Raw genomic sequence first — 15844 nt, 5'->3', positions numbered from 1 at the left:
CGACATGACTTCGACCCATCGCGGACCGGTGAATCGCCAGGCGGGGGCCGCCGACTGCCGTGATTCCCGCCCCCGCCGAATCTCTGGTGGCGGAGAATTTGGGACACGGCGGGGGCGGGATTGACGCTGGCCCCCGGCAATTCTCCGACCCGGCGGGGGGTCGGAGAATCCCAACCCCCACAAACATCATGTTCCTGCCGCTATTTTTTTGCCTTTATTCTTTCAGGTGATGTGCATGTCTGAGGCAAGGCCAGCATTTGCTGCCTGTCCTAATTGCCATCGAACTGAGTGGCATTTTAAGAGTCAATCACATTGCTGTGGATCTGGAGTCACATGTAGGTCAGACTGGGTAAGGACGGCAGATTTCCTTCACTAAAGGACAGGCTCAGCGGCACAGTAGCACAGTGGTTAACACAGTTATTTCACAGCTCCAGGGTCCCAGGTTCGATACCTGGCTTGGGTTGCTGTCTGTGCAGAGTCTGCATGTTCTCCCCGTGTCTGGATAGGTTTCCTCCGGGTGCTCTGGTTTCCTTCCACAGATGTGCAGGTTAGGTGGATTGACCATGCTAAATTTTCCTTAGTGCCCAAAAAAAGGTTAGGTGGGTTACTGGGTTATGGGGATCGGGCGGAGGTGTGGGCCTAATTAGGATGCCCTTTCCAAGGGCCGATGCAGACTCAATGGCCGAATAGCCTCTTTCCATACTGTAAAATCTATGATTCTATGATTAGTGAACTAGATGGGTTTTTACAACAATTGACAATAGTTTCATAGTCATCTTTTAATTCCAGATTTTGTATTGAATTTTTAAATGTCATCATCCGCCATGGTGGGATTCAAAATAGTTTCGCAAGAGCATTACCTTGGATATCTGGATTACTAGTCCAGTGACAATACCACTATGCCACCTCCTCTCCACAGGGAGCTATTCGCACTGAAAACAAGGTTCTAACCTTTAAAATATTAGAAAATCATAATAATTCATCACCCTTCAAAAGTAGGAATTCAACTGTCATTCAAGTTCACACACTTTCCAAATTAAGATGGACAGCAAAACAATAGAATTAAAAATAATCCGGTCAGTTCCTGCAAATTCTCTTTTCTCACCCTCTTCCCTCCCTCCCTCCCCTTCAGAGAAGAATGAATTGGAATCTAAACAAAAATTGGCTGCTGTGACATGCGCTGTAAAATTTCAGACTTGCATCATGTCAAATTCCATGCATGAACTTCACATCCTCATTTAGGATTAATTGATTAAAACATAGGAACACGTCCCATAAGGTTTGTGAAAACATAACTTGAAAACTTAACTGAAGGCTGTATAATATTCAACTTCCTATCCAACTAACTTACTAATTTCATCGCACATAAAGAAGCACAAGAAGTTCCTTTGTAAAAAAAATGCTTTAGCTACCTTTTACAAAAGCTTTATCAAGACATTTCAGTCACCATACAAACAAAGAATGAAAAAAAACACACATCTCATGTGCATTTACAACACTTCACTATACCATGACTCACTGCAAAACATCCTGAAAGCATGGCCTTGGGTCAGTGACAGTTTAAAAATAAACTGAATAGAGATTGAGTACCCTTCCCACAAAAAGGTCAAATTCTTTGCAACTTGTTCGATGGGAAGAGAGTTACAGCTCATGAAGGATAAGAATAGACTCAAATTTATTCCAAGTGGGTGGGAGAAGGGCAAACTTCACCTCAGTAATGGGGTCAGGATTTGTTCTTATTGGGAAAGGGATAGGCCATGTTTATACAGGTACTTGGATTGGTGGGGAGCAAAAGGCTGAACCTCCGTATGTTTGTTGAGGTTGAGATGAGGCAAGGTTATCTTCAAAGAGATTCACCAGCAGACACTGACCTATCCTGTGGTCATTGGGTTAGGAGGTGTTTGCTTGTAATTTGTTCGAATCATATCTTTCAAGACTGAATTTTTCTATTAAAATAAGATAGGACATTGTATTGTTTGGACATTTGGATGTTGACCTTCTATGTTCACCTTGAAAATGTCAACATGCTGTCCTCTTTCAAGAAATCATCTGACCTGCATAGTACTGGAGGACAGTCTGTTTGGAACTGCAACTACTTTAATGGACTGGGAAAAAAACTGAAGAAAGGCAAAGGCTGGTAACTTTCTGGAAATCACATGGCTGAGATGGAAAGTTTTGGACCTGCTGGTTTTGAAGTCAGTCTTGTTAGGGAATAAACCAAGAAAGGAAGGCTCCCATACCCGACTCTCTAACTGCTTTTGTCTGAAATGCTATGTGGCTACCAACATGTCCAGATCGACAGCGTCAAGACTCCTGGAACTTTATCCTGCATTTAATAATGCTTATCCTCTAAAGCTCATCCCTAGAGGGACTCCATCTGTTTGTCGTTTTTTTTGTCTGTGGGTGTGCGTGTTATGCTTCAGAGTATAATTGTGTGTTAATCAGTCCGTGCAATTGCTAAAATGTTTTTTTTTAAATAAACTAATAAGTTTGTTGTTTATTGAAAGAAGCTTGGTTAAAGTCTTTTATTCTGGGTACCAGTGGTGAAAGTAAACAATTGGTGCGTAAATTAAAGTTTTAAATTAATGGTATGGCCAACAGAATAGTGGGCTGGATAATATGTATACTTCTCCCATATCTGTCATCACACTGTGTAAGTAAATATTTATGAAAGTACGTAAAGATGGGCTCCATTCATATCCTTCACCAACTGACTGAGTTTTAACAGGTTGTTCTCTTTGTGGTAAGAAGGATCAAGTTTACTTAGTTTTAGTTGAATTTCTTCTATATCAGGTGTATGAGGAGGACATTGATTCAACGTTTCTTTTTGGAAATTATGCCCTTTTCAGTTCAGTGGTTGCAGGGCGGGTAGAGATGCATACAGGGCTTCCGTTCAGAGGGAGATGGCGCTGCATTTCTTTTCTGTGGAAGAAGGGTGGCTTGTGTATGAACCTCTATTCAAGTGGAAGGAGTGCCCTGATTTTATCTCAGTGGGGTTGGTTGACCCAATACTAGTATATTTTTATCCACTTTCTATCTCCTCCTGAAGTCATGCGTGTGCTTCAGAATAAATAAATAAGACAAAGAAGAAGAAATAAGACTAATTTAACAACTCCCAAAGGAAACTCATATTTTTACAAACAAAATCAATTTATTTAAAAAGGTGAATCAACTGTTAGACAGTAATAATTACCTCAGTATCTAGTATAGCAACTAGCCTTATTTTACTGAAATCTTTCAACCATCACCACAAGAGGGTGCAATATTCTTGCTTTTCATGGTTACACAAGATGTCCTTAAAAATGACAAATGAGGATCATAATACTGTAATTGTTATTTCTTCTATAAAAATGCTACTTCAAATAAGCTGTTGACAATCGTGGCACATATTATAACATGTAAATTGATATAAACATATCAAGTTACTCTCCAATGTGAAAACCTGTAATGGAGTATATAATCAGATACTTAATAGCATGTTCCTGGGTTATAAACTTGACATTGGCAGCATTTGTTGACCATAGACCGATGAAGTTTCTGGTTTGGTCCATATATCAGAGTTAAACTTTTAATTGATTTAATCAGATTTAAACATAGTTAATTCTCTGATTTAAGCCATCAACCTGAGCTGTTGGAAGTCTTTGACATTTCTCTTCCTTAAACATGCCAGAAGCCAAAACATGTTGGTTAGCAACCATTTTGATCAGATTGAAGGAGCTTTTTTTTTGCCATCTTGAATGCAACAGACTTGTTTCTGGCAAAGTTGATCTTTTTCCCTCAATTGGGAGGATGAAAACAGTTTATTGCAAGTTTACTATCCGAAGTACAAACGACGTACTAAAATTGAACATGCATTACGAACATATCATTGCCAGAAGTAAAAAGTAGGTATCTTTAAGGAAAAATATTTCTCTCAAATTTTCAGTTGCTGCCTATACCTATAACAACAATGGACTCAATGCTCAGGGATTAATTATGCCATATATTTTAGCTAAAAAAAAAATCAAAAAAGTGTTATTCCAGAAGTCAAATGCTTTCATTTGGAATTACTATTGGGTCAACCATTAATCCTGGCTGTTCCACAGCAATACTGTACAAATTCAAAGCTCATTCCTACCACACGTGCATCTTATAAGCTAAAAAATGCCATCATGATTTTTACTAACACACTTGGTGACATTTTTGACGTCAAAAATGAAGCCGTGTTAAAAATATTTACAATGGGAATATTCATGTGAAAACTGTTGCCCGTCACAATATTGTTGCAGTTAGTTTCTGGCAAAGTAGGTCAGCCAAGTTCCTAGGCTTTCCAGCAACTTTGGCAGTTTTTTGTTTCTTCCATTTGTCTGATCCTTAACCCAGTTTTCAGTTTTATCACCTGCAAATCAGGGCATGCGAGACCCTGTGCCCCTGACTGTATGCACTTCCGGTTTCCCAATATTCACATTTTGCCTCCACCCATTTATTTAGCATTTTAAAACCTTGTATTCTATTATTTCACTGTGCTTGTTGGCCTTTTCCCCTTGACACCCCCAAATAATTTTAGGCAAACTGATCCATTCAATTTTAGGCTGGATCCCACCCAAATCTCAGCATTCCCTGGCAGTGGTGTAGCTTTGTTAGCTTTCTCTGGTGAAATGATAATAGACACACGCATTAAAATTGAGAAAATAGGAATTAAGATCAGATCTGCAGAAGTTTTGTTTTTCCCAGAGATCTGTGAAACATCATTACATAGGTGATGGCATTTCAAGAAGGCTCTGCATACATTTTTACAGAAATAGAAGGTCAGGAAAATTGCAGATCATAATTTGACTAATAACCATCAGTTCAGGAGCCTTAAGGGACTTGCAGCATTACCCTTGTGGGCAAGGGCATAGAATTCCTGAAACAAAAACAGAAAATGCAAGATAAACTCAGGTTGGGCAGCATCTATGGGGAGAGACAGTTAACATTTAGGATCTAAATGACCCTTCTGCAGAAAGGTAGAAATTTACAGAATAATAATAATCTTTATTACTGTCACAAGTAGGCTTACATTAACACTGCAATGAAGTTACTGTGAAAAGCCCCTAGTCTTCACACTGCGGTGCCTGTTCGGGTACACGGAGGGAGAATTCAGAATGTCCAATTCATCTGACAAGCACATCTTTCAGGACTTGTGGGAGGAAACCCACGCACACACGGAGAGAACGTGCAGACTACGCACAGACAGTGACCGAAGCCGGGAATCAAACCCCAGTCCCTGGTACTGTGAAGCTACAGTGCTAACCACTGTGCTACTATGCCACCCAATTATACAGTTGGAAAGGAGGCAGAGGCAGAATAGAAGACCAGGGATAGGTTGGGGCAAAGGCAATACTGACAAATTTGATACAGATGTAAGATTAAGGGATAAAATGTGCTAATAGTGGCAGAGTAAGAGAGCAGAATGTGTGAATTGAAGCAACTGAACAACTTCTCCTCTGCCCTCTTTCCAACTATATAATACTTAGCATTTCTACCTTTCCTCAGTTCAGTATAAGGGTACTTTAGACCCAAAAAGTTAACTTTCGGGGGTAGAAAATAAGTCATGAATAAATTACAAATCAAATATAGGCTTAAAATGTGCAGTATGCTTTGAAGACATTTGAAAAACAAGTTACCTTCTGGTTGTTGAGCAACAGGTGTTTGTGTCTCTTTGCAGTACGATACCACTTCGCGAGGTAAAAAATCAACTTGGGTAATTTTTGAAATCACAAGTTTAGGCATGCGACGGCTGTATTAAATGGTGAAGAGAGTCATATTTTGAAATACTTTATATAAAAACCACTTCCCTTTAAATCAAAACCCAAATCACATTTCAGAAACAAATGAGGGAATTAGAACTAAACAATTCTACTTGAAAACCAGATTAAGCAAAATCAGGGACGAACGTTGCAGGGCAGATGCTCCTGCCATAGTTAATCGCAATCACAATTTTTCGAAAAGTGATATTCACGCTACATCAATTTGCCACTTATTGTTATCATGTGGGCAGGATTTCAAGTGCATGGTTATGGTAAGATGACGTTTAACAATCATAAATTATATTTGAATCTCTTTATCACAAAGGTTAAAACATTATAGCATAGTTATTTTATACAATAACTATGCAGAAGGCAAATACAGATACATACCTGAGATCAGAGTCGGATTGCAACTGGAGCACAGAAGGATCGGTATCCCATTGCAGTGCTCTAAATAGTTCACCCAACATAAAAAAGAAAGGAGACGTACGTTAACTGATCGGAATACAAACCAATGAAATTATATAAATCACTAACGTCTGAGACCATCATTACAAGATTTCAATTTATTGTCTAATGAATTAAGTTTTGCCTTCTCAGGCCATAACTGCGGGTCAGGCAAGTACGGAGACCCAGCATATAGTGATGGAGGAGCCTCAGCCCCTGGCTTTGTCCAACAGGTATAAGATATTTACAATCCATGGGGAAGGAAGAATGCAACGTGGATGAGTGCACAGGCCTTGGCATCATGGTGATGGATGCCATTCAAGCGGGCAGAGCAAAGAGGAATGTGGTAGTGATGATAGGAGGCAGTTTAGTCAGGGGGATAGATATTGTTTTTTGCAGCACAGGAAGGAGCTCTGAAGGTTTTGTTCCCTGTCTGGTGCCAGGATTAAGGACATCATCCCTGGCTGGATAAAAACTTGAGAGTGGGAGGGGGTGGATACAGTTGTTGTGGTCCATGTGGGAACCAACAATATAGCAAAGCATAATTTCTGGTTCTACCCAAAAGAAATTGTGGAGTTAGGGTCGGGTCCAAATTAAAACGCAGAACATCAAAGGTAATTATCACTGAATTGTTAACCGAGCCATATGCCAACTGGCATAGGGTTAAGCAGATTAGAGAACAAAACGTGCAGCTCAAAGAGTGTTGTGGGGAAGTAGGGGTTTTGAATCTTGGGGAACTGGCATCAGTACTCAGGGAAGAGTGAGCTATTCCTTTGAGATGGGCTCCACTTGAACGGGCTGGAACCACTGCCCTGGCCAATCGTATAATTAGAGCTGTGGACAGGTTTCACTAACAGAGGTGGGGAGAGTTTGGTTGAAGAGAAACGTAAGAAATCTATGGAGAAAGGTTGAGGTTTTGAACAATACAGCGGTGTGGATAAAACAAACGGTGTGGGACAGGAAGGGACAGAAAGTTTAATTAAAGAGTGTACATCAGTAAGTGAGATAATTTCAGGAAATGGAAGTAAAACAATTAAACTAAAAAGGTTCTTTATCTGAATTCATGAAGCATCTGAAATATGATAGATGACAAGAGGCAGAAAATAGAGATATATGGTGTAGATCAAATCTTCGTTTGGAAACATGGTTTCAAGGTGATCAAGATTAGGAAATAAATATTCCAGTGTATATAATATTTTGGAAAGACAGACGAATTGCAAAGGAGATGGGTAGCCCTTAAAGAGTGACATGTAGATATTAGTGAAAAAGGAGCTGGCCTCTGAAGATCATGAAATAGAATCAGAATGGGTGGAAATTAGGAATAGAAAGAACTTAAAAACATTGGTTGGAGGAGTTTATAAGGCCCTGAACAGTCGTCATACTGTCAGGCAGAACAATAAACAAGAAATTATTGGAGCTTGCAATAAAGTGTAATAATTATGGGGAACTTCAACTTTCATATAGACTGGGATAATCAAATTGGCAAGATGAGTTTGTAGAATATTTTTGTGACCAGTTTCTTGGGGCTGTACTCAGTAGAACCAACTAGATACAAAGCTACCTTCAATAATAACAATCTTTATTAGTGTCACACGTAGGCCTATATTAATGCTACAATGAAGTTATTGTGAGAAGCCCCGAGTTGCCACACTCTGGCGCCTGTTCAGGTACACAGAATGTCCAATTCACGTAACAAGCACGTCTTTCAGAACTTGTGGGAAGAAACTGGAGCACCTGGAGGAAACTCACACAGACACGGGGAGAATGTGCAGACTCTGCACGGACCATGACCCAAGCTGGGAACCAAACCCAGGTCCCTGGCACGGTGAAGCAACAGTGCTAACCACTGTGGTACTGTACCGCCCATGAAGCAGGGTTAATTAGCAATGTCATAAGATCCACTGGGAAAAGTGAACATAGTACCATTAAATTCTTTATTAAGTCTGAAAGTGACATATTCGCAAACAAAAATCTTAAACAAAGTCAATTACATAGTTATGAGGAGAGAACTGGCTACAGTCAATTAAGTAAATATACTGAAGAGTTTAGAGGTAAATAAACAGTGGGCAACATTTAAAGAAACAATCCAAAATGATCAACAAAAATACATTCCATTAGGAACAAAAATTCAGCAAGGGGGACCCATCCTTGGTTCACTCAGGTTAGGGATGGCATTAGATTAAAAGGGGCATACAATGTTGTCAACAACAGTAGCAAATTGGAGGACTGGGACTGTTTTAGAAGCGAGCAATAGGTCACCAAAAAGTTGAAAACCAGGAAAATAAAATAGGAGAGTAAATTAGCTGGAAATGTAAAAGCTCTAAAATCTGTTTTTATAAGTTTATAAAAAGGCAGAGAAAAGCAAAAGTGAATGTTGGTCCCTTTAAAGCAGTGACAGGAGGAATGATCATGGGAAATGGTAGAGACATTGAACAATTACTTTGTGTCGGTCATCACTGCAGAATACACAAGTTCCATACCAGAAATTGATGATAACCTAGGGGCTAAAAAGAGGTGAGGGGGGGGGGGGAGAGAGAAAATTAATATCAACTGAGATAAAGTACTGGTGACACTTAAGGGGCCAAAATCCAACAAATCCCCTGATGGCCTACACCCTAGGATTCTAAAAGAGACAGTTGATGTGCCAGCTATGATTTTTCAAAATTCTTTAGATTCAGGAACAGTCTCACTCGATTGGAAGCTGTAAAACATCACAGGAGGGAGGGAGAAAACAGTAACTTATGTTATGTTCTGTGTGTTATGTTCTGTGTTGTGCCGTGGTAAAGATGCACACATAACATCTAGTTAAGATAGTTTATTAACAAAATGAACACGTGGAACGATAACTAACAAACTATAATACAAACAGCAAGAATAATTGAATTTTCTGAAACTACTTCTAATGCAACTGTCCTCTAATACGACTTACCACCAACACCCTGATCTATAGAATCACATGGTGAATCACCGTCCTCACCTGCTGGTCGGAGGTCGTACATCCAACTATATACAATGCTATGGATAGGCATATCACAACAACCTACAGGCCAGTTAGCCTAATACGAGTTGATGGGAAAATGTTGGAATCTATTATTCAGGAAGTCTTATGATTAGAACAAGCCAACATGGTTTCCGAAAGGGAAACGCTGTTTGACAAATTTAATAGGGCTTTTTGAGAAAGTAAGCAGGATAGAAAAAGGAGAACCACTAGATGCAGTATACCTGGATTTCCAAAAAGCGTCCTCACTGCGCTGAAGACCCGGGGTCGATCCCGATCCCAGGTCAATGTCCGTGTGGGGTTTGCACATTCTCCCCGTCTGCGTGGGTCTCACCCTCACAGCCCAAAGATATGCAGGGTGGATTGGCCACACTAAAATGCCCTTTAATTGAAGAATTTTTAAAAAAAGGTGGGTTTGATGTTCAGGGGTGGGGAGATGTAGAGGGTGGGATAGGTGTTATTTATTTATCTTTTTTTATGGTCGGGTTTGGGTGATTTGGCGGGTTCAGGATAGCTGCAGGACTCGTGCGGGGGCCACCATACTGGTGTGAGAACAAATAAACCCACCCCCCTCCCGTTCTTCCCCCCAGCCCCCCAAACTGGAAAGGATGAAATAAGAGTTTAAAAGATGGAACAGGCTGTCACTTTCTCTGTCCGGGAGAGTCCAGACAATAAAGATGGTGATCCTGCCAAGGTTTCTTTTTGTATTCCAGAATTTCCCAATCTTTCTGCCCAAATATTTTTTTAGAAAGATCAATAGGCTAATTCTGGGCTTTGTGTCGGCAGAGAAGATTCTCCGTATTAAAAGAGTTTATCTGGAGAGGGGTAGACATGGTGGTGGCCTGGTTCTCCCTAATTTTCAGAATTTGTACTGGGCTGCCAACATTGAAATGGCCGTTAGATAAAGGGTCGGTGTGGTTTAGGGTGGAGGAGGCCTCATGTTGGGAGAGCTCCTCAAGGGCATTGGCTTCAGCTCCTCTACAATCTCACCGAGTCGGTACTCATCAAATCCAGTGGTAGTTTCCACTCTGAGGATATGGAATCAGTGCCGGCAACATTTTGGCCTGGAGGGCATGTACAGAAAGAAAGGCCCCTATCTGTGGTAACCAAAGATTTGTCTCAGCGAGATTGGATGCCAGGTTTAAGGAGTGGGACCGTTTGGGAATCAAATGCTTTCAGGACCTGTTTCTGGGTGGGAAGATTGTGGACCTAATTAAGCTGATGGAGGATTACCAATTGCCCAGCAGTAATGAGTTCAGATACCTCCAAATAAGGGCCTTTCTGAGTAGAGGTGGGTTTGTTCCCAATGTTGCCGTCCTTGGGTTTACAGGACAGGCTCCTCTCGGAGGATGATATGGGGTGGGGGTGGGGGGGGGGGGGGGGGGGGGGCAAGATCTCCAATGTGTACCCGGGTTGGCCAGGAAGGAGGAAGTTTTGATGGTGGAAATGCGGCAAAATGGGAGGAGGAATTAATGCATCCTCATTACGTGTTGGACTTAGTCTTATTCAGCTTAAAGTTGTGCATAGAGCACACATGATGCTAGCAAGGCTGAGGCGATTCTTCCCGGAAGTGGCCGATCAGTGTGCACAATGTGCCAGGACCCTGCGAATCATGTTGACAGGTCCTGGTCCTGGCCAAAATTGGTGGGGATCAGGGACGGAGTCACGGATATATTGTCTCAAGTGGTGGGAATGGTGGTCACAACATCTCCATGGGTAGCTATTTTTGGAGTGTCTCAGGATTCAGGTGTTTTGGTAGGGAAGGATGTTGTGGCTTTTGCCTCCCTGCCAGCCGGAGGAGAATTTTGCTAAACTGGCGGTCCTCAGATCCACCAAGTATCAGGTCATTGGTGCGGGACCTTGCTGAATTTCTTCATTTGGAGAGAATTAAGTTTTCCATTGGAGGTATGGATGCGGGCTTCTTCATGAGGTGGAAGATGGTCATTGACTTTTTCTAAAAAGTCACGGGGGGGGGGGGGGGTATTTTCTAGCTCTATCTTCAAAAAAAACATTTTTATATAAAAGCACCTAGATCAACACTTGGTAGGTCATAACATTCAAGGCTACGGGTCAAATGCTGAAAAATAGTATTGTTAGGTCTGATGTTTTTCACGAGGGAGTGCAGACTCAATCGGTCAAAGGTCCTCTTCTGCACTATATTTTCTGTGATTCTGTGACTCAAGTGTTAGCCAGATCAATACTCAACTCAACAAGTTTTCTCAAAAGCTCTGAATGCCTTTGGGCCACATCATCTCCCCAAGATGAAAACAAATCAACTCCACAGGCTGAAAACATATCAACTCTCCCAGAGACACCCTTTAGTCAAACTACAGTACATTAGCCCAGGCTTTTACTCTGGCCAATTTCACCTCTGGCTCCTAAAATGTTTCTGGTCTTGCAGACTCTGCACAAAGTGACCCAAGCCAGAAATCGAACCCGGACACCTGGCGCTGTCAAGCAACAGTGCTAACCACTGTACAACCCCGCCACCCACAAAAGTTTCAAACATTCTTTTAAAAATACGACAACTACAGTCAAACACACTCAAACTGGATTGGATTGGTTTATTGTCACGTGTACCGAGGTACAGTGAAAAGTATTTTTCTGTGAGCAGCTCAACAGATCATTAAGTACATAGGAAGAAAAGTGAATAAAAGAAAATACATAATAGGGCAACACAAGGTATACAATGTAACTACATGAGCACCGGCATCGGATGAAGCATACAGAGTGTAGTGTTAATGAGGCCAGTCCATAAGAGGGTCATTTAGGAGTCTGGTAACAGTAGGGAAGAAGCTGTTTTTGAGTCTGTTTGTGCGTGTTCTCAAACTTCTGTATCTTCTGCCCGATGGAAGAAGTTGGAAGAGTGAGTAAGCCGGGTGGGAGGGATCTTTGATTATGCTGCCCGCTTTCCCCAGGCTGCGGGAGGTGGTAGATTAAGTCAATTGATGGTGATGCGACCATCAATTCACACGAGACGATTAGCAGAAGTGAACAGTGGTTTTAATAAGCTAGATCTGTGCCTGCCTGCGACTGCTCTGTACTGAGTGCTCCCTACAGGCTGCAGGTTTATATACCACCCTGAGGGGGTGGAGCCACAGGCGGAGCCCACAGGGGCATCAACATAGTACAATACAATACAGTGGTGAATTGCAGTAGCAATACGTTCACCACAGATGGGAGGCAGGTTCGTGTGATGGACTGGACGGTGTTCACGACTCTCTGAAGTTTCTTGCAGTCCTGGGCCGAGCAGTTGCCATACCAGGCTGTGATGCAGCCAGGTAGGATGCTTTCTATGGTGCATCTGTAAAAGTTGGTACAGGTTAACGTGGACATGCCAAATTTCCTTAGTTTCCTGAGGAAGTATAGGCGCTGTTGTGCTTTCTTGGTGGTAGCATTGACGTGGGTGGACCAGGACAGATTTTTGGAGATGTGCATCACTAGGAATTTGAAACTGCTAATCATCTCCACCTCGGCCCCGTTGATGCTGACAGGGGTGTGCAGCATACTTTGCTGCCTGAAGTCAATGACCAGCTCTTTAGTTTTGCTGGCATTGAGGGAGAGATTGTTGACTCTGCACCGCTACATTAGGTTCTCTATCTCCCTCCTGTATTCTGACTCGTCGTTATTCAAGATCCAGCCCAGTATGGTCGTATCGTCAGCAAACTTGTAGATGGAGTTGGAACCAAATTTTGCCAAGCAGTCGTGTGTGTACAGGGAATCGAGTAGGGGGCTAAGTACGCAGCCTTGTGGGGCCCCGGTATTGAGGACTATTGTGGAGGAGGTGTTGTTGTTTATTCTTACTGATTGTGGTTTGTTGGTCAGAAAATCGAGGATCCAGTTGCAGAGTGGGGAGCCAAGTCCTAGGTTTTGGAGCTTTGATATGAGATTGGCTGGGATTATGGTGTTGAAGGCGGAGCTGTAGTCAATAAATAGGAGTCTGATGCAGGAGTCCTTGTTGTCAAGATGCTCTAGAGATGAGTGTAGGGCCAGGGAAATGGCATCTACTGTGGACCGGTTGTGACGGTATGCAAATTGGAGTGGATCAAGACATTATGGGAGTATGGAGGTGATGTGCTTCATGATCAACTTCTCAAAGCACTTCATTATGACTGAAGTCAGGGCCACCGGACAGTAGTCATTGAGGCATGTTGCCTGGTTCTTCTTTGGCACCGGTATGATGGTGGTCTTCTTGAAGCAGGTGGGGACCTCGGAGTGGAGTAGGGACAGGTTAAAGATGTCCACGAACACCTCTGCCAGCTGGTCCACGCAGGCTCTGAGTGCACGACCAGGGATCCCATCTGGGCCCGTCGCCTTCCGAGGGTTCACTTTCTGGAAGGCCGATCTGACTTCAGAAGCTGTGATGGTGGGTATTGTTGAGTTATGGGCTGCTGGGGCAGTCGACAGCAGATTGTTGGTTACCTTCTCGAACTGAGCATAGAATGCATCAAGTTCATCGGGGAGGGGTGTGCTGCTGCCGGAGATGCTGCTCGGCTTCGCTTTGTAGCCCATTATGTTGTTTAGTCCTTGCCACAATTGCCGAGAGTCTGTCTGTGACTCTAGCTTGGTTTGATATTCTCCCTTGGCATCTCGGATGTCTTTGCAGAGGTCATACCTGGATTTTGAAAACTCTGGATTTTAATCCTCAAATTGCAAAATGTTTATAATCTAATATATCTATAAATTCTGCACTTGTCACAGAAGTTATTCACTTTGGCTGCAAGAATAAAAAAGCAGAACATTTTTTCAAAAGTGAGAAACTTACAAGTGTTGATGTTCAAAGAGATTTGGATGTGTTTGTACAAGGAACCAGAAAGTCAACAAGCAGTTAAAATTCGGGGCACAATCTGATAAGAGGCCAATCATTCAGAAAATAAATTGGGAAAAATTACTTCACTCAATGGGGGTTGTGAATCTTTGGAATTCTCTACCCCCGAGGGGTGTGGACACTCAGTCATTGAATACATTTAAGGCTGGGATATGCATGCATACTGAATGGGAGAGCAGGCTCGATGGGCTGTGTGGTCTACTCCTGCTCCTATTTCTTATGTTCAGTTCGAGGAAGTTCATGAGCAAAAGAGTTTTTGCACAGAACATTGGGCCGAATCCTGCCAGGGAAATAAGGTCATGTTAACAACAAAAGATGTTGTCAAAATGTAAATTAGTCAGTAAATTCAGGAGATTAAGAGAAATGTTGCACGCTCCAAATCTTCAGAACATATTGGTTGATTTACATCACACATTTTACATAAATGGCATCTTGTCCTTAGCCTCCCAATTTTGTTTTTTTTAAGAACTTGCTAGATTTGCACATAATTTCCCATTAAACTATGGTGCTGAAAACAGACCGAGAAGACACGCAGGCCAGGAACAGAAACTGCCACGTGAGGCCCTAGCTGGAATTGATATTACCCATGCTGTAGGAACTTTCTGATTACCCCTTCATGCTTACACAAAAGAACAATGCCATGCTATATATAATGAATTTTCAGATACAAGTGATCATCCTTGCAGCAGGACAGAGGACAGACAAAAGAAGCCATCAGACTCCATAATAGGCTGCTAGTTGGTCAGATGAGGATGTTTCAGAGGACAATGGGTCTTGCTTGAATCACCCTGGGTAAATAACAGTGTCCGGTTTTCCTCGTTAAGAAGTTGGGGTCTGGGTAGGACAATGGCCAGTTGTGGGCGTATACCTGTAGCTCAATGCTAGCCTACCAGTATAAAGAAAGGAACATTGGAACTGATCTTCAGCAATAATCTGAGAGTCCTCCAGGCACAACCATTGCAATAATAATAATAATAATCTTTATAGTGTCACAAGTAGGCTTACATTAACACTGCAATTAAGTTAATGTGAAAAGTCCCTAGACGCCACACTCCTGCGCCTGTTCGGGCACACAAGAGGGAGAATTCAGGATGTCCAAATTACCTAACAAGCACTTCTTTTGGGACTTGTGGGAGGAAACCAGAGCACCCGGAGGAAACCCATGCAGACATGGGGAGAACATGCAGACTCCGCACAGAGTGACCCAAGCCAGGAATCGAACCCAGGTCCCTGGCTCTGTGAAGCAACAATACTAACCACTGTGCAACCGTGCCACCCACAGAAGGGACTCTGGGTTTCAAAGCCCAGAGAAGATTTCCACATCGAATGATTGCAGCCTGGCCAGCCTCCTTCACTCAGTGCAGGTAAACCCTGTAAACTTTGTTGAGTGAGAGGGCTGTGAATAAAATTGCGTTAACCGTGAACTGGCTTGTCCTTTGTTCATCTCACAAATAAGAGTACCCGGGTAAAACTTTATGTTTTTCAGAAAATATTTTATTGCAGCATTTATAAGTTTAAACATCAGGTTTCCCTGCAGTGGTCCCCTCAAGGCGAATTTAATTTTCTCGAGTCTGACAGACCCCGCCATGTCGCTAACCCTGACTTCGAGCTTCGGGGGCTCAGTCCCTCCATCCTACTAGGATCCGTCTCCATGCCACCAGGGAGATAAAGGCCAGAACATCGGCCTCTCTCACCCCATGGGCTCGCACAGCTTCCGACACACCAAAGATCGCCACCTCTGGACTCGGCACCACCCTCAGCTTTAATACTTCTCACATGACCCCTCAGCCTCAGACATGCCCA

General features: G+C 42.5%; 1 protein-coding gene across 3 annotated transcripts in view; it reads right to left on the bottom strand.

The window, feature by feature from the left end:
- LOC119966203 (cytoplasmic dynein 1 intermediate chain 1) overlaps positions 1-15844 on the bottom strand; it is a 377588-nt gene that overhangs the window by 292106 nt on the left and 69638 nt on the right. For all 3 annotated transcript variants that reach the window (XM_038797532.1, XM_038797534.1, XM_038797533.1), the window contains exons 5-6: positions 6159-6218; positions 5646-5758 (exon numbers count right to left, since the gene is read on the bottom strand). In XM_038797532.1, the coding sequence (XP_038653460.1) occupies positions 5646-5758; positions 6159-6218 (173 nt within the window). The remainder of the gene's footprint in view (positions 1-5645; positions 5759-6158; positions 6219-15844) is intronic.

Source organism: Scyliorhinus canicula, chromosome 5, assembly GCF_902713615.1.
Source record: "Scyliorhinus canicula chromosome 5, sScyCan1.1, whole genome shotgun sequence".
NCBI classification, from domain to species: Eukaryota; Metazoa; Chordata; class Chondrichthyes; order Carcharhiniformes; family Scyliorhinidae; genus Scyliorhinus; species Scyliorhinus canicula.
This window is presented reverse-complemented; position numbering and strand designations above follow the sequence as displayed.